The 19,728-nt window shown below is 23.0% G+C and overlaps 1 protein-coding gene across 1 annotated transcript in view; it reads right to left on the bottom strand.

The window, feature by feature from the left end:
• Positions 1-19,728, bottom strand: part of LOC112603338 (ankyrin repeat and fibronectin type-III domain-containing protein 1) — a 138,428-nt gene that overhangs the window by 116,200 nt on the left and 2,500 nt on the right. The window contains exons 2-3 of the mRNA XM_025351856.1: positions 17,786-17,925; positions 2,869-2,993 (exon numbers count right to left, since the gene is read on the bottom strand). Coding sequence (XP_025207641.1) covers positions 2,869-2,993; positions 17,786-17,925 — 265 coding nt within the window. The remainder of the gene's footprint in view (positions 1-2,868; positions 2,994-17,785; positions 17,926-19,728) is intronic.

Below are 19,728 nucleotides of genomic sequence, written 5' to 3'. Positions count from 1 at the left end.
CACGTTGATATTTATAATGCAGCTACATAATATATACTTATAAAATGTGTACAACTATATAAATATTATATTTAAAGATTAATATATTATATTAATTCATAAAAATCAAGCCAATAAAATTTAATTTATTCTATTGATAACTAGAATAGAAATTTATAAACTATACTTCTGAGAATTGTTTTCAGATACATTTTGTCATGAAAAATGTATAAAAAATTCCTAAAAATCCACAAATTAATAACCATTAGTTATACTATTACTGATAATATAACTTCGAATATTAAAAATTACTTAAGATTGTAGCACACCACACTGTCTACACTTTATTTTCTCTTGTACAAATATTTAAATATTATATTAAAATATATAAGTCATGTATTTATAAACATATTTATTAAGTTTCTTGAAATATTTTGCTAATAGAAATAAAAATTACAGTAACTAAATATATTTATAAACAAAAACCAATTATATAAGAATATAATTTTAATCAGATATTGAATGGATGTGTAAAAAAGTTAGTATATTTCTTGATTTTTTTTGATTTATTTTATACAAAGGAAAAAAAAAATCCTAAACATTTATCTATTTATAAAATTTAAAAGAGGATTTTCAGAGATACAAAAAATTCTTTAGTAAAATCTATCACCATCGATTTCGAAACTATTATTTTTTTCTTTCGACGCCTAACAATTGCAAATTGATAAATGTGAGAATCACATAGAACCACGAAAACAAAGATCAATGTTAAGCCTAACGCTTAACTGTGTTTACAGTTATAAATTATAGTTTAATGAAATTACCAAAATCGAGCAAACCGTTAGTTGGAGGTCGGAACAACCAGTATTGATTCGACGTACTAAACATTGGTAATGAACTCGAGTAAACTATACATTTTGAGTTGTGACTGTAGCCAGTTTTTATAGTAATTGAAATTTGTGGTAAGAAAGCTAAATAAATATAATACTTTAATACAATAAGACATTTTGGTTGGTGATAGAATCTGTATTTTATTTCAATCGTTTATCAAGCAAAAACTGAATTATTTGAAGTTTTTAGATTTTGTCTAATAAATAATAAAATAAGGAAACTCTTAAATTAAATGCATTATAATTTATCTTTAATTTCTAAAAGTATGCTTTTTATTATTTTGATAAATTTTAACAAAAGTCATAATTAATTCAATTACAGTTCATAAAAAAAAAATGGACAAAATAAAGAAATCGGTTATTATAAGCACTCGACTAGCTCTTTTCAATATAATTGCTTAGTACTATTATACTGATAATAAATGTAAAAATAATCACGATTTATTGCATTCGAAACACAATTCTAAACAAACTAGTACTAAAATCTCAGTTGTTTCTCAGTTAAAACCACGCTAAGTTAACTAACATTTTTTCAGAATTTATTTAGTTATTCATAATTTTCAAAATAATAATTGAAAAATTTGAGAACAATCTCAAAGTAGATTCTGTACGAACTACATTACGTAAATTTTTATTATTTACTCGAAAATTACTTCCAGGTAAAGATAATATATTGTATACACTGTTGTAAAGTTAATAATATTCTTTGCATCGTTCAGAATCTAATATTGAATCAAAAACAGTTTAAAAACGAAATTCAGTTAATTTAAAAGTGAAAATAAAATAATATTTACATCAAAATAAATAAAAAATTACAAAAACAAAATAAAAATTAATTCATACTCTAACTATTCATTAATTTTAATTAATGAAATATAGTCATAATTTAAATAAAAAACATTTTTAATTATAGCATTATTCTTCTTTTAATATTAAAATAGTAGGTGCGTAATTGCGTATTTGAAAAATTATTTTAAATATTAGACAACTAATTATGATTCCAAATGCTAATAAAAAAAATAAAATAATTGTTTTGCACTAGTTATACATATTTTAACTATAATTTATTTTGTTGTAAATTTCTAATATATTATTAGAATATTATTAACAGTACGCTAATGAATAGCATTAGTATTAAAATGTATCTAATTATTATAATATGATATTATAAAAAATTGACACTTAATTGTTGTTAATAAAGTGTTTACATTTGTTTACCTCGTGCGCTTCAAGTACACTTTGGATTTGGTTTCACGTTTAACATAAAAACAGTTTTTGGAAGTCGGAAATTATTGTACATACATTCAACGTGACTATGTGGTGGGGTGTATAAAGGTCAGTAGCGGTCAGTCGTTCTGATTGCAAAAACTCTACAGTCAAATAAGTGACAAGAGTGTGACCGTAATCTCCGTAGTTGTGATGGTAACACCGTCATACAGGACAATCGTTCTACTAATTTCAATTTAGCCTTATTCACTATTTTATCCGTATCGTAGTTTTAAGTACACATTTTAATGAGCCATAGTAAAATGAGGCACCATAGAAATGTAATCACGACACCGATGTAGCAAAATTGCCTATTCATGCTGCCGTCTGATTATAATAATTATTGTATTACTTAGTAGATTAAAAACAACAATATCGAGGTCGTTTGAAATAACCAAAAAATTACTCAAATTGACAGCGACTGTTGGGAGAAAAAGAAAGGAAAAATAGTTTCAGACATTTATTTTATACATTTTTATTAATACTAAAATGTATTGTTTTTAAACTAGCAAACAATCATATCAAATTTATATCAAAATATCTGTATTCTGTACCCTTCAAAATTGTTTAATATTTTATCTTACATTTTTTTTTTTTTACAAATTATTTCTAAGTCACCTATGTATGTATATATATACCAATGCATTAGTTGAAGCTACAATAACTTATAACTAATAACTATTATACATCTATTATTAATAAATATTAATAATATATAAAAATAAAACTATACCATTTGGTGTGGAATTTGGTCCAATTTGAGCATGTAAAATGTTGAGGCCGGGTACAATAATGGCAGGCAACGTACTTGATCGCAATAGTGGAGGCGGTTGTTGTCCACGTGGTCCCTCTTTATCTCTGAGGGAAAAAACACATTATATAATAATATACAAAGTGATTCATTAAAACATAGTACACTCATTTCTTTCTCATTTTTTTGTGATTTTGAATACAGAATAGAATTTTATGATCGTTTGGAAGTACTTTACACCCTCCATTTTTGCAAACGAATACTTGAATATTATTTTTATTGTTTCTTATTATAGGCAGTGATTTTAAGGATTTAATTTTTCATTGAAAACTTCAACACATTGAATGGTTTTTTTTTATTTAGAAATATTTTATGATTAAAACTTATTCATTCATTGAATAATATATATTATTTTTTGCATAAAAATTATTAGAAAAATCAATTTTTGTGGTAAGAGCTTATACTTTAAAATAAAATATATTAATTGCAAAATCACAAAAATTAACTGAAAAAATGATCAAGGAACGTTTAATGAATCACCCTATGTATGCATATATAGATTATATCAAATAAGATAATGTTAATATAAATGTGTATGTACATTGTGTAAATGTTTAAAGTTCTGTTAATTTATAGAATAACTATATAATATTTTCTGTAATATTTAAACAAGTATTTGAACTAATTATCAAATAAACAATACGAATGCAATAAAGTATTATCATTTTAAATACATTTTTAATAAAACAAATAATTGTATTTGTTTTTTCCATTACAATGTATCATCATTTAATTAAATCCATACTATTTTACTTAATATATTACATAATTTATAAATTGGCTTTTAACATAAATATAAAAAAAAAACCAATACCGTTATTTTTTTACTATCACTAAAATCGATTTAGCACCTAATTGTTTAACTTTATTTACACAAATAATCTTCATTTCATATTTTTATATATTCGTCGTTTTGTACTCAATAAACGATTAAAGTTTATTTACGTAATATTAGTTTGCTGTAAATTAAAATTAAAATATTATGAAAATACATGTTTGATTCTCATTCAAGCTAAAATAGTAAATAAATTACAAATTACCAATTTTTTTTTTTTTTTGTTTTCTTTTATCATATTAAGTTATAACCAAATATTGATTATACTGTTGCAACAAACACTACTTCTTAACCATACAACTTGTTAATAAAAATTATTCCCAAATCCCAACGACACGTGAAAACTACGGTTCCTTCAAATAAATAAAAACAAATTTGTTTTATTTCCTTTGTTGTACTTAAGCCAGTCGCCATTAATATTTTCGTTCACACAACTATTTTTAACGATATTATGTATGCACATCAAATGATTAAGTGGTTAGATAATCTAAAATAACAATCATCATTTGATTTTAATCCCACAATATCTGTCGAGTATAATATAAATATTATTTAGCTACTCGAGCTGTTTACATTATTCAAAAATACATGTTGTAATCAAATAAGTATATTCGTATTTAATGTGATATTTTGTTTGATAATATTCAACATGGGTATTATACAAAATTGCTAAGAAAATATTTTTCTGGCGACAGATGATACAGCCTAATGAGTAATAATATATTAGGTAAACAATATTTCGATATCATTCTGCTGCACTCCTGCTAATGTATATTGTTAAACTTTTGGTATATTTATTGACATTCAATTTAATACCAAAATGGTTATGGCTTATATTATTCATAAAGTTTAATGGAAATTTTCAACAGTAAAGTTTTGACTTGTGACTCAACTGAATCTTTGTTGTACTGCGCATTGTCCTGTTTATCATAGTGACTTTAATGTGTCGTGTTTAACAGAGCTAACACAAAAGAAAGGAAATAATAATAAATAAATTCAATATTATTTTAACACAAAAGGTTAAACATTTTAAAATTAACAGACAACGATCTTCAATACTTGACCTGTATGACATATTTTTAAGCTGATCTAGTAATTTTTCAACGACTAACAAACATAATATCTCATTGAATTCCACGTCAAAGTAGATATTTTCATCATATACACTTAGAAGTGGTTTTGAGTTTTGTCACGTATACTGTTATTGATACCATCATAGAATAAAGAGGTATAACCTTTGATAAACAACACAGTAAGTAATAAACAGAGAACGTTCTATCTTCAGAAACACCGCTAATATGTTTTATTTTTCAATTTAAAAAAAAATATCAAACCAACTTGATGTTAAAAATTAACTATTTAAGTGCCTAAATAGAACTAATTGTGTTTAAGTCTAAAATATACACAAATATAATATATTTATATAAGAAATAAATATTTTAAAACAACGTAAATATTGTACTATGCCAATAACTGATGTTTTAATTCACCATATTATAATATACTGCTACGATATCATTTATTTATTAATCATGAAAATAAATAAATAATATGCTTGTAAATTATGATGTACTATAGGGTTCTAAGACTAATATCAAAAATATTTTTTAACGATCGGTATAGTACAGTTTTTTTTTTTTTCAAATAAACTTTTTTTGTTGATAAAAATCATGCTGGGAACGTCGAAAAATTCTAAAAAAAAATTAGTTTGAACACAACAAATAAAAAAATGCTTTATTAACTGTTAGCAGTTGATTTTATAACAGTTTAAATTAGATTTAGTATGTCAGCATTGTCAGTGACTACACCAGTTTAACACTCCCGAGAGTAAAATCCTTATTTGTAATAGACGAATTGCAGTAGATAAGCAATATCGCAAACAATCTGTTCTAAAACATAAATATATATATATATATATATATATATATATATATATTATAGCGCAACCAATTTCGCAGATTTATTATTTTTTTTTTTTATATAAAACAAAGCTTATATATAAAAAAAATATATATTATTAATAAAAAATCATGTCTATACAACTCTCTTGACTCTCAATTATTCTAACCAAAGTTGATAACCAATATGTGTCACGATCATAAATTTATTTAACAAAGTGACAGTTCGTGAAATATTACAGTGTTTGTCTCTATTATTTGGTAGCTGACGAAAAATTGAATACAAATATTTCGTATGGATATAAATTTAATAATTTCGTTTGGTTTATGTGAGCACGTCCGCACGTTGATTTCTGTGGGATTAAGTTAAAACATATAGGCCATAAAACATAATATTAAGGCAAACATTTATTTTATTTTGAATGCATATAATTCATGATAAAGTTAAATTTAATATAACTTAACTATTTTAAAAATAATATATTACAACGATTTTATTTGCTTCAAGGGTATATTAGATAATTTATAATAATATCGTGTTCGTATTTTTTGTTACACTGTTTCGTACTGTGGATGAATATTTTTAGACGTCTTACACATTTTCATTTTATCATGATTAAGTCAAAATGTTACCAACAAATTATTTACATCACTTTATAATATTGAATTTTTTTTATGTATTTTACAATTGTTGCAAATAAGATGACATATTATATTATACTATTATGGTATGTAATTATTTCTTCAAACACTGCGCAATATATTGTTTTTCTCCAATATCTATCTTGTAGACGCCACTGTATTGCATAGTTTATTTAAACAAAAGTTTTTATTATTTTGGGTGTCGTAATTAACACCAACGTCAACGTCTATAGAAACAACCTTATATACGAATTTAGAGACAAATATTGCGGATCGAAGATTGAGGTAAAATAAAATAAAATAAAAATGTTTAAACTACTTTAACAGATAAATCAAAATAACAGTAATAAAAATAATTAATAACAATCTATACGATCATAAAAATGTTTGCAGTCAACAGCTTTATGTTGTATTTTGCATATTAAATGATAATTTTCGTTGTCATTATACATCGTTATTGTTCAGCCAGACACAAATTCACACGGGAACGTTCATTTACCATTTTCACATTTTCAATTAACCAACAATTTAGCAATTAAACCCTCTCTATAAAATGAAGTGTGCAAAATATAGTACTGGTAATACTACTATGCATATAGTTTATAAATAGTGTTCCAATTCATATAAATGTAATTTTACTTATTTTTAGAACTAATTAAATGAAATCTATTGATTTACATGTTTATCTTCCTATTAATCCTATCACTATCTCTCTCTCTTTATCTATCTATCTATCTCTATCCCTCTCTTCTCTTTTCTTCTAACTTCAATACACACATACATTTTATCCTTTGAACGTGACAAAATTATAAAACTAATTTGCTTTAAATTTGCTTTCCGAACGTGACTTTTCCCGTCAGATTGTCTCCTCTGACTGCTATGACATATATAAATGGTTTTGGAGCAAAAATATTTTTTTTTCAATAAAAGTAAATTATAACTATTGTTTAATGTTCGGTGTTTTAGATTATTTTAAGCAATGAAAAAAAATTACTTTTCTTATATTTTAGATCGTGTTTTTTATAGATAATACATTATATATGCAAAGTCTATCATTTAAGAAGTAAAAAATTATACATTAGTGTACTATAATAGTATCGAAACTGAAATGACGGCACAAGTTAATTAGTATTTCCAAAAAAAATAAATAAAACTTAATACAATTTCTTGAAGAACAAAACAGTTTTTATAATATTTATTACTTTTATAAGCATCGCTGTTATAATTTGGAAGATAAACGCTATTATTTATCATTAATACTATTTGTAATAGTTAATAATTTTTTTATTTTTTTAACTGTTTATTCCATTCTTACTAATAAATATTAAAAAAAATTAAATTACGTTTCGCATTACATCTTTATGAAGAAAACAACATTAGTTATTCGATTATAAACAAAAAAACTTTGTTTAAGTTCTAATAAGTGTATTTTTAAATTACTAAATTATCCCGTTTTATCACTGTTATATTTATATTATTATATTATTTTTTATTTTCATTTTCTTTTACATGTTTAACATAAGAAATAATAATGGATTAAATGTAATTCAAAATATGTCCGAGCACTGTATTCAAAATATGGAAATAAGTTATTATTTTCATAGCAAAAAGCTTTTGGGTTTAAAAACGTATACTGTCAAATACAAACAAAACAATAAACACAACTATGAGCAACTTCAAAACAATATATAATAAATGACAAGAAAAAAATACTTGGTCAAATAATACATTTATATAATTATTATTTTAATATTCTTTTATGATCTTGGGAATACAGTTCAATGATTATTATTATAGTTTTATTATTGTAAATAAAATAATTGAGTTTTGATTCAATAAAAATAAATTAAAATTATAAAAACATAAATTTCAAATTCAAAATATATCAAATAATGCGTATTCATATAATTTATATATTTTATTTTTTTAATAAAAACTAAAATATATAAAATGTATTTGATAAGATAATAATACAGACTATTGTCTAGTAACACAATTATAGCACAATATTCATAATATATTTAGAATATTAATATTACTGTTATAACCATATCTAAATAATAATACTCACTCGATTTTTTTCCATTAAAATTAAATGGGCATTTATTTTTCTTATTCTAATTATTATTCTTTAATAAAATATGCACTCGTTTTACTAAAAATTAAAAATAATTTAATTTTTTTTTTTAGATGCTATTAGTTTTTACTATTAATACAAATACAAATTATGCACACACATACCATTTTAAATTAGTAATAAGTAAAAATAATTATACGTTTTTAAATTTTCATCAAATCACTATTTTTCCCTTTAGTTCCACAGTCAATCTATATAGAAACAAATACAATTTTATTTTATTTTTATATGTCAGCTATCACGAATATTAGTGTATTTTTATTTACAGAAAAAATAAACAAAGCATACACGACATAGTTCATACTTATAAAATATATAGTGTAAAATTGAACTTAGAATGGAAACCGTTGATTTCTTTAAGGGCCTGACAGCGACTATGTTCTGGAAATAAATCCCAAGATACCTACCTACGACGGTACTAATATAATGAAAGAGACCGGAACTTACGCTCTTGATTGTATCTCCCTCTCTTTCTTTCTCTCTTTCTCTCTTAGTCACTAGTTTTTTAACTTTTGTGCCACATAATATTTTATGCCTCTCTCTTTTTTTAAATTAAAAGCACGTCATTTATCTCCAAAAGAAACCTCAACTTCTCTTTACAAAACATCTGGAAAATTGTTGGCCTGTTATTTAACAGTTGTTACTGATTTTCTACAATTTAGATGGATAATATAATAATTCGAATATTATTTTTTATGCATGTTCTATTTAGGTACACAACAATACATTATAACGACGTTCCTACATAGAGTCCAAATAAATGTTATGGTAATGATTATTTAATTCATGTTTTAAACGCAGTTCAAAAAGCTGTCTCTCTTTAGGCATCAAATAACGTTGTATAAGGTGTAGTTTTCATGATAAACTTTTCATAATTCCTAAATTAGTTAAATACAGTCAAATGTACTCATACATTTGTTATATAAATACTTTAAACTTGCTCATACATATTTGAAATGTAACGTTTAAATTTGTAAGAGGCACTAAATGCATTATATTTATACAAAAATAAAAAATTAAATATGATTTCATGATACTTATCAATTTTTAAATGTCTGTTACTTTAAGAAAAGTTATTTAATTTATAATATAGATATCAAATGCATATTAATTCAAATGATGAAAAAATTGATTGGCATAAGTTCTAATGTATATAAAATAACGAATATAGCAAATTGTCATGAATTACGAAATCATCTCTCTTATGATTATTAAATAGTACATTACAAAAATATCTTTGCATAATAATTATATTTCAACTACACTAAATGATTAATAAAAAAAATTACAATTTATATTCTTTTTTACAGTTTATACTATTATCATTAAACCATTACTTGTTATTTGCAGTGATACGAACAAGTCAAAGAAAGTCATAAACTAAGTTTGTTATATTATATTAGTGTTTCATAATACTACTCGCCATATTTATGAAATTTTAATATACTTAAATATTACTCCTCAGAACTTTGATGTAAAAATTCTTACCGAAACTTAGCTTGTTTTTAACTTAAATTTTAAAAATCATTGGTTATAATAATGCTCATTCTTTGGGAACTCTAAACAAAGCGGATGGTATCACAATATTTATTGACTATAGTATATCAGTCACTGTCGTTATTTTAATTATAATCCCTGGATGTAATTCTGTAAAATTAACTTTAAACTATAACTTTCATTCCTTTAAAATAATTGGTATATGTAGATCTCAAACAGTAGATATTAATATCATTTTGTTAGGTTAAGTCCTTTGTTTATTATGATTCAAACGATTATGAAATAATTATTTGTGGTGATATAAAATAAATATACTGCATAATTTAAATGATGTTTCTGATTATCTGAAAATATTTGCTTCGAGTATTGAAAATTACACTGGAGTATCTGATGTTTCAAAATTATTTATACACCATGTTTTATATATGATATCTCCAATTTATCCTTGTATATATTAAAACTAATATTATTGATAATTTTAGTTTAAATATTTCTATTAATAATGATAATATTATTAAGGAACGTAATACTAATAATTATATATTAAAGAATATTAAAACACTTATTGATTTCTCCAACCTAAATAATTTATTATTACCTTTTAAATGGTATAATTTCATATCTAACTTGGAGGTTGATACTTAAACTAATAAATTTAATAATAAAATTCATTAATAGGAATTCATTGATGATACTTTAAAAAATCTCTACCTTTTTCAGAAATAAAATAAAAAAAATAAAAAAAAACTTAAATTTAGGATGATAAATGGATATTTTGTTTCGATTTATAATAAACATACATCATATTATAATAAGAAAATAAAAAGCTCCTTTTGATCTTAAGTTGAAAAATTTTTTTATTAAATATTTATTTAACACTTTAATAAATAAAGCACGTAACGTATATTACAGTAATAAATTTACTTTATTCAAGAATAATATTAAAAAAAAAAACAACTAGAAATTAATAAATGGAGCTACATATTATATTATCAAAAAAAAAAAAAATAATCTCCAATTTATTGCATTAAACGTAATTCCACTAAAATTACTATTTTGACTGATAAAACAGACTTTAAAAATGAATTCAATAATTTTTTGCTAATTTTGGTAAAAATATTTGCAAAGACATTTTTAAAAATTGAATTGGATAATTTGATTAACTGTCATATACGTAAATAACTCATTATTTTTTGACCCAATAAATTCATCTAAAATTTCTAATTTAATAAAAAAAATCACTTGATAAATCCTCTTTTAAAAATAATGACTCGTCTAATTTGATTTTAAAACAAATAACAGATCTTATCTCTACTCCACTCTCTATTATTTATAATAGATCATTAATTACTGGAAATTATTCTTCAAGCAATAATTATATCTTATATCACTGTTAAAAATAAGAGATCTAAAACAATTCTATAATTACAGACCTATCAGACCTATTTTATTAGTATAATATACTGTGACGAAACTGTTTTAAAAAAAGAATGTATATAATAGAGAATTACTAAGTCATTTTTGAAAACATGGTTATTTTTCTATCAAATCAATTTAGTTTTCGCTCAATTATATCTACCATCAAACTTTTAATATATTAATTAGGATATTTTGTTCGATTTAAAAAAAAAAAGCATTTAACTCTGTAAACCATGAGTTATTATTGAATAAATTGCATTTTTGCGGCATAAGAGAAAATGCTCTTAATTTAATTAAATTACTAGATACAGATAGACCTTAACAGGTAAGACTTCTAAATACTCTGAATGATGATAAAACAAACTGTTTTCTGTATTTGGCCCGATTTTATCTAAAAAACTAATTATTATGAACCCACTTCCACCGTTAACAGTAATAATTTCATGTTACTTACAACTTTTTTATTTATGATTATAATATATTATTCGTTTACATATGTATTTGACGTTGCTAAATAAATATTAACATCATCACTATTTATTATATATTTTTTTTTTAATAATAAATTAATAATAGCATTACAATAATTATATATTACTTACAATACTTATAGTACTTAAATTTTAGACCACGCTACATTTATTTTAAGGTTTTTAAATTGTAAGATAAAAAAAATCATTTATACTAATGTTATTTTATTACTTAAATAGTAATAACCAATCCCTTATTTTTATAATTAAAAAATTCGTAAATCGAAAATACCAATGGATTTTTTCTCTTTTCACTCACATTACCTTTTTTTAAACGACCATGACCATAGTCTTTTTAACTTGCTTCATAGCATATAAATCCTAAGTTATAAAAATAGTAATTAAACCCCTTTCCTCATCCATAACTTTTACATTTATGAATTTGCTACATGTTAAGAGGGGAGACTATCTAATAATTAGCATCGCCTATTATCCAAAATTCTTATTCCAAATTTCGTGCGAAGTAAAAAAATTACTCATGAATATAGTAATTAAGTGCTTAACTTAAATTTCTTTCGTTTAAATATTAACACGAATTGAACAACAAAGAAGAAAAACGATAAACTTGTGATCTGTTTTATAGTGCTGACATATAATTCAACAGTTTATAACACAGCAATAGAAAAAGTTTTATAAACACAAGTATATTTTGTTTGATTTCAGATTCGTAAATTTTTTTTTTTTTTGGCAAAGAAAGAGCACAATAGTTAACACATAAATTATCCATTAAAGTAAAGTTTGGTACTAAACAAAACTGACCTTGTGAAATAGCTTTCTTCACTTCGTTAATATTTTACAAGTTTCTGTAAAAATACTTTTACATATAATGTAAATTGTAAATTAATTAAATTTTCGAATATAAACACACATTTTCATAACATATGTAAGCCATTATTTTGCTTATTTTCAAAAATATTTTGACTCTTTGTCTATTTTTAGTTCTTTGAGTTGATAACATTGTCGTTTAAAAACCAATACGTCATATAAATTACTTAATAATTCTTAATATCACATTTTACTAAAATTTTGATGTCAAAGATAATCGTATTTTTTATTGTTTTATTTTAGTTTATTAAAGATCGTTATTACTTTATTGCTGTGTAAAAATAATAATGAGTATGTATTACTTATCAACCGTTTACTTAAACGGTATAAAAATATTTATATGTAATCTCCATAATTTAATCGATTGAAATGTGCGTATAAAAATATAAGAACACTAATATTATTAAAAATTATTGATAGTAAAAAAAAAAAGTTTGAAGTACCTATGTTTATTATATTTAGTTATACCTAGAAAGAAAATTAATAAAATTATGTATAAATGTAAAAAATAAAACCAATAATATTTTAGTTATTATTACCTACATCGACTTCATAATTTTCTTTCAAATATATAATAGACATTACATAAAAACATATAAGTATTATTAAAAAATAAATAATGCTCTTAAATACAATTTTTTTATCGACAATTTTATCAATTTTTCAATGGGCTCAATCTCTAAAAATATTTCATTATACTATGGTGTACACAAAATACAAAATATACTCATATGCAGTTATATGATTACTTTTAATAAATTGTTCAATTCTGAAATTGGCATCATAAAATATAGACACAGTTGCCTAAAAAGTATGCCGAAAAACAGTTTACGCCCAAGAGAATTCCTCTTCATGGTTAGCTGCTCAAAACTATTGCTTTGATTAAATTCTCGATTGATATTATCTAATAAATTTACTAATCAAACCACTTATATACGTAGTATCATGATAATTGTATCGTTGAAATTAATATGTACTATTTTTCGTTAGAGATCAAATGCAGTTTTAGTTTTTATCATATTAATATTTCTAACCCATAAGAAATAAAAAGTAATTTAGAAATCCATGTTTTAATCACATATTAAAATTATAGTGTGGCTTGGCGTGGCGCGTTGGCTGCTACCAGTCGCGGAATGCGACTGAGAGTAAGTAACGGCCATAGCTACTAGCTCCCGGATGGGTGACCACTCGGGATCATAGTGGTTAAAAAACCTTGCCACACATACACGTGTTTGCTATCAACCGTAACAATCGTAAAATACAACCTACCGTACTAACCTTACCCCTTACCATAGTTCATAACCCCTACAAACAGCTAATGGCCCTAGTTGCCGGGCTTAAGTTCAATAAAAAAAAAAAAAAATTATAGTATCGTTTCATATGGCAATTAAACACCTTATTTAAAATGTTATAATGCGTTATCTGCATAAAGTAGATTGCATATTTAAAGGAAATTATACATTATGAATTTAAAAGAATAACTAACTCGGCAGCAAAAACTATTGAAATAAATATAGTGAAAATACTAATAGGATTATAAACCTTCAAAAGGATTTGAAATTTAAATTAAAATATTTAAACTGTTTGAAGAAATATGGAGACCCTGGAAATAAATATAATTTAAATATTTATGATTATAAAAATAATAGAAGTCTATAGGCTTTGCACGGTGTACTACATGACGAAAAGAAAAGGCAAAGAAAGATTTTAATAGAGGATATAATATTGTCTTATAATTAATATCAAAGGTTAGATAAAATAAAATTTACAGTTAGCATAGAAAAAATTAAACTGATTACATCAAATAAAATTTTAGTGTGTAAGTGTGTATACCTAATAAGTAATGGTACTTATTTCCAAGAACAAGAAGAAAATATTATTTTTATTATTTTTATTCTGTGGATTTCATTTTAGTATCTTTCAAACTTTTTATATTTAAATATAAATCATGAACATGTAAACTTTTATATTTCTGAAGAACTATACAGCTATAAAAATTAATTAAATTTAAAATAAATTTATTGAAACACATTATAACTTAATGTGTGCTTATAATGTTACGAATATAATATTATCTTGTGTAGTGTGTTCTCAATTATTGTATAAAAAATAATAAATGTAAAAAGAAATTAATATATATTTATTCATTAGATATCTTTCATAACATCAAAAGTTGAAAATTCATACTATTCAACATATTATAATATAATACATCAAAAATAATTAATCATAGTTTTCACTTATAAACTCGAAAAGTTTCTTATAAAGTGCACTCAACGTTCCATAAATCAATATATTTTTAGAGCGAAATAAGTTATATACCAACTGCACATATAAAAATATAAATATTTATGTATTTATTTAAGTCGTGACTTGTGAGATAACATAACATTAATTTAAATACAGTTCATGAATATTTTTCAAGAAATACTCGTATTTTGTTAGTATTTATTCAAAAAATGTTGAATATTTTAACACTTTGCTAAAAATGTGTTCGATGTAAATCACTACAATAATTTACAAGCATATAATGTAAATTATATACAAGTAAAAGTTTGGAAAGCAAAGATTACAAATTTTAGTTGAAGATTTTAAGTTATCGTCACTTATCCTACTTATGGCAAAACTAAATAATTTTGTAATCTGTTAATTAATCCAGAAATAGTCCATAGAAGAAAATATATTACAGTTTGTCATACTATACAACATAACATCTATTTTAAACTTTTCGAGTTTTGACCTTTTAAATTATTAATAATTTAAAATGTTTAGAGGCTATTTTGAAAAATGTGTGTGAAGAAGATACAGCCAATACCGTAATAATGACTCTGAATATTTCAGATTTTTTTTTCAATTTATTTACGTGGGTATTGATTTATTTTAAATTCTGAGCGGAGCAATAGACGTATTAATTTTAAAATAAATGTGTTTTTATTTTGTGTGTGTGTGTGTGTGTGTGTGTGTGTGTGTGTGTGTGTATATATGTACACGATAAATAATCAATTAAATGTTTCAATTTTAAACATTGAGGGTGATTTAAAAAAAAAATTGAATATAGTTTGTTTTTTAGCGAAACCAATATTAAAAATTTCCAGTATATTTTTTCTCTAACTAAAAACACAAAAATATATTATTGAAATATGGGAATTTTTACTAAAGTCCGATTTTCAACAAAATCAATATTTTGTTTTTTTTTTGATAAAATTCATAAAAATTGCAAAAATTAGTTGATTATTTTGTAATTGGAAATATTAATAAAATGTTAACTTTTATACTTAAGATTTTTAAATGTAATACAAGGTTCTTAGTATATTTTTTCATCTATAAATGAAAAAAAATTCTACCGAAAAGTTAAATTAATTTTTTTATGACTATTAAAAGTGTAAATCTTTAAAATAGTCCATATTCACTCCGTAAAATAATTATTTCTCTTCAACAATTTTTGATATTTTATTGTCTGCCGAAAAAAAATATTAATAAATACTTAAAATTTTCATTAGATTTTTAACTATTATTTTTATTATACAGTAAAATTTATAAGACAAATTTTCAATAGTTATTAGTTTTTTCCCGTTAATGTCGATAAAGAATTATTCGCAAAGTAGAAGTTTTTGAAAATATAGTACAAAATCTTTTAAAAGTTGTTCTTATATCTATAGAAAAACATTAAAAATACAGAGGCACAATTTTTTCTTCTGTACTTATTTAAAGTAAGAAATTCATCAGAATTACAAAAAGTTGTAATTTATTATGTAGTAAAAATTCTTCAAAACTTATTCTTTTCTATATCTAAGTTTTGAAAATTTAAGACAAGATTCCTGATATGTAATTCATACAGAAACCATAAAATCTTAAACATATTGTACTACATTTTTTAATGGACATAATAAACTTAAATGACGATGTCAATTATTTTGTTATAATTCGAAAAAAATATTTGTGATGATTTAACACTTTACATATTATATTATATTATTATATATTTTATTATACACAATATTTTTGATTTATTACAAGATATTATTTATTTTTCCTGTTTTTGATTATTTACAGAAAGCTGTTATTAAATTTAAATTATATAAGTTGATATAATATAGTATAAATACAATATTATTATTATAAGTACAATATTTTTGAAAAAAATTATACCAGTCTACTATATTATAAAAAGTAATATAAATAACTCAAATAGCTGTATCAAAAACATATATCATATGTGTGCAACACACATGTGTTCCATAACCCTACAAATCCTGCAAAAAACTCAAAAGTCTACCGTACCTTCTCACAGCTAATGGCCTTTGTTGCCAGGCTTAAGATAATAAAAAAAAAACATATCACAAAACATACTTAGTGTACTTAGTGGTATAAGCTGAAAGACCGTCTCCGCTCAGAATCGTTTTTCTATTACAATGATACATATCATTGAGTTCAAATTTAACACACCCATAGTGACCCATTTAACTCGTATAATAAAGTATAGAACAGCGGTATCTACTCACTTCCCTGTTTTTTTTTTTTGCTTTAAATTATTATTTTTACAAGTTTAAATTAATATTAAGTAATTAGATATTTTAATAATATCATTTTAGACGTTTGAAAAAACTATTAATATTTTTAATTAACCTTAGCTGATCAAGTGTATACGCTTTCGAATTCCAATGGTTCACACTAGATCTGTAAATCCTTCTATATCTGAACTACTTATTCTAATTTTTTAATGAATGATCCCTTAATTTAAATAATGTGTTATTTAAATATCAATAGATATTTAGATATTTGATCTTAATTTCTGTAGTTTTATTTCAATGTAGTTCAATTGTGTAATCTATATCATTTATTTTATACAATTTTATAACTACCTTTATGTATTATTTAATAATTTATGTAGGTATGTAAAAGAGCAGATTGGCGTAAAAAGAAACAGAATTTTACCAAATAGTCTTAACTTAAACATTAGAATATTTTGTTCAATATCCTTTTCAATAATTTTTAATATACTAATAATGTATATAACATAATACTTAAATATTATTAGAAATTGTCTAAAAAAAACCTTTTTTCAATTTGTTGACTTTGACTTCTTTTTTTGAACACCCGCTTAATTCGGAGTAATAGGAACGCAGCTTTGTCAATACTTAAAGACTGACGGCGTTTATTATTATTATCTGATTTTTGATTATCATCTTGATCCATCTGAAAAAAAAACATATGATGCTGATTAATAACAACCAAATTCAAATAAAAAAAAACAATTTTTATTTAAAATCAACTAAAATATCTTCTATGAATGGGTATCTATAAGATTTTTGGTTACAACTAGAAACTTTAAATGTTTTTCATTACTTATTTAATACTATAAGTACATATAGGTTAAATTATTTATGTGTCCAATAAATTATTATTATTAAAAATATCTTAATATATCTACTATATTTTCATGACACTTGTATGTGTATATTTAATAAAGCATAAGACAACTATACTGATAAAAATGTTATAAGCTTTACGCGTACTTAATATTATAATTTATAGTCCAACTACGCTTTAAAAGTCGACATAGGCAACGTTTATTTTATGACAATTAATTTTTTTTTCTTCTAATCATTACTATTATCCAGTATAGAGTGTACTAAATACTACTAATACAATTACATAATATGATTTCTTATAAATTACAATGCATAATATATAATTCATTATTTTATTTACTCTAATATACAATTAATAAATATCTACTTATTAGTAATTTAAAACATTTTTTTTTTCCTTAATGAAACTCGATGTAAGCTACAAACTGTCAATGGAATAAGATTATAAAATTCTTGTTGTTTTCTATGAGTGGGGTACGTATCGTTTCGCTAACTTTTAATAAACACAAATAATTATCGTCTTAATATAATTAAAACTTAACAGGTTTAATTCAAGTGATTGATTACTGATTAGTGGTATACGCTATGTTTAACTAGTATAAAAATGATATGAAGTGTTTAAATATTTTTAAATATACATTGTACATTATACTGTAACGATTATGTCTAATCTAAGAAAACTGAGATTCACTCTGTATACGTGAATATAACACATATATTACATAATAATTATATAGGATATAATTTTATAAATCTGATACCACGACCATTCTTTGTAACTACTATATTATTTTAAAGAATATTAAATTACTTTTTTATTTTTAACTTGTATTAAAACTTAAAAGACATTTTTACTCCTCTTCACTTCTTCATTCTTAACTTAAAATATTTTATTTTTTTTCACAAATTTATTTAAACTAGAAATTATCATAATAATAGAGTATACAATGTTTTATGACATAATAAATAGAAATAAACGTAGTATAATAATATATACCTATTTTAATAAAAACATTTAGTAAATCTGTAATGAAAGTATATTTTGAAATGGAGTTATAACAATATAATATTATAGTACAATATTTATCAATATTATAATATTATGGTTTATATCTTGATTATACGTATTTCTCATCAATAGCCAATGACTTTAAATAGAAGGTACCCCCATTTCACGGTTTGACAATAGCATCATTCATTGAAATCTAATATTATTTCAAAGGTCATGACAATCATTAATGAATAATATATACGTGTAAAGTTAATTGTGCATGTAAGCTGCTTATACATCTGAGGATCTGAGGTCTAAATGCCGACGAAAAATATTAAAAACCAATTTATTGCGAAGTTAAAATTTTAAAAATAATCATACTACTTCACTTTAGGTATTTATTTTAAAATATATTAAATATTTGTCTAATGTCTAGTCATTATTCAGTGCTACGATGTTGTTTTTCCTATACACTGGTGTCTTAGTTAACAATATGTTTTTACTGCTTAAAACAACATTTAATTTTGTTTTTATCTTTTTTTTTTTATGCTATGTGAAAAAATCACAATATTATTTTTCATGTACTATATAAGCTCGTAAAATGTATACATTAAATGTGATGATACAAAAATAAAA

This window comes from Melanaphis sacchari, unplaced genomic scaffold (assembly GCF_002803265.2).
Source record: "Melanaphis sacchari strain LSU unplaced genomic scaffold, SCAv2.0 Contig106_pilon_pilon, whole genome shotgun sequence".
Lineage (NCBI taxonomy): Eukaryota > Metazoa > Arthropoda > Insecta > Hemiptera > Aphididae > Melanaphis > Melanaphis sacchari.
The sequence above is the reverse complement of the archived record's forward strand: the minus strand, read 5'-3'. Positions and strand labels throughout refer to the sequence as shown.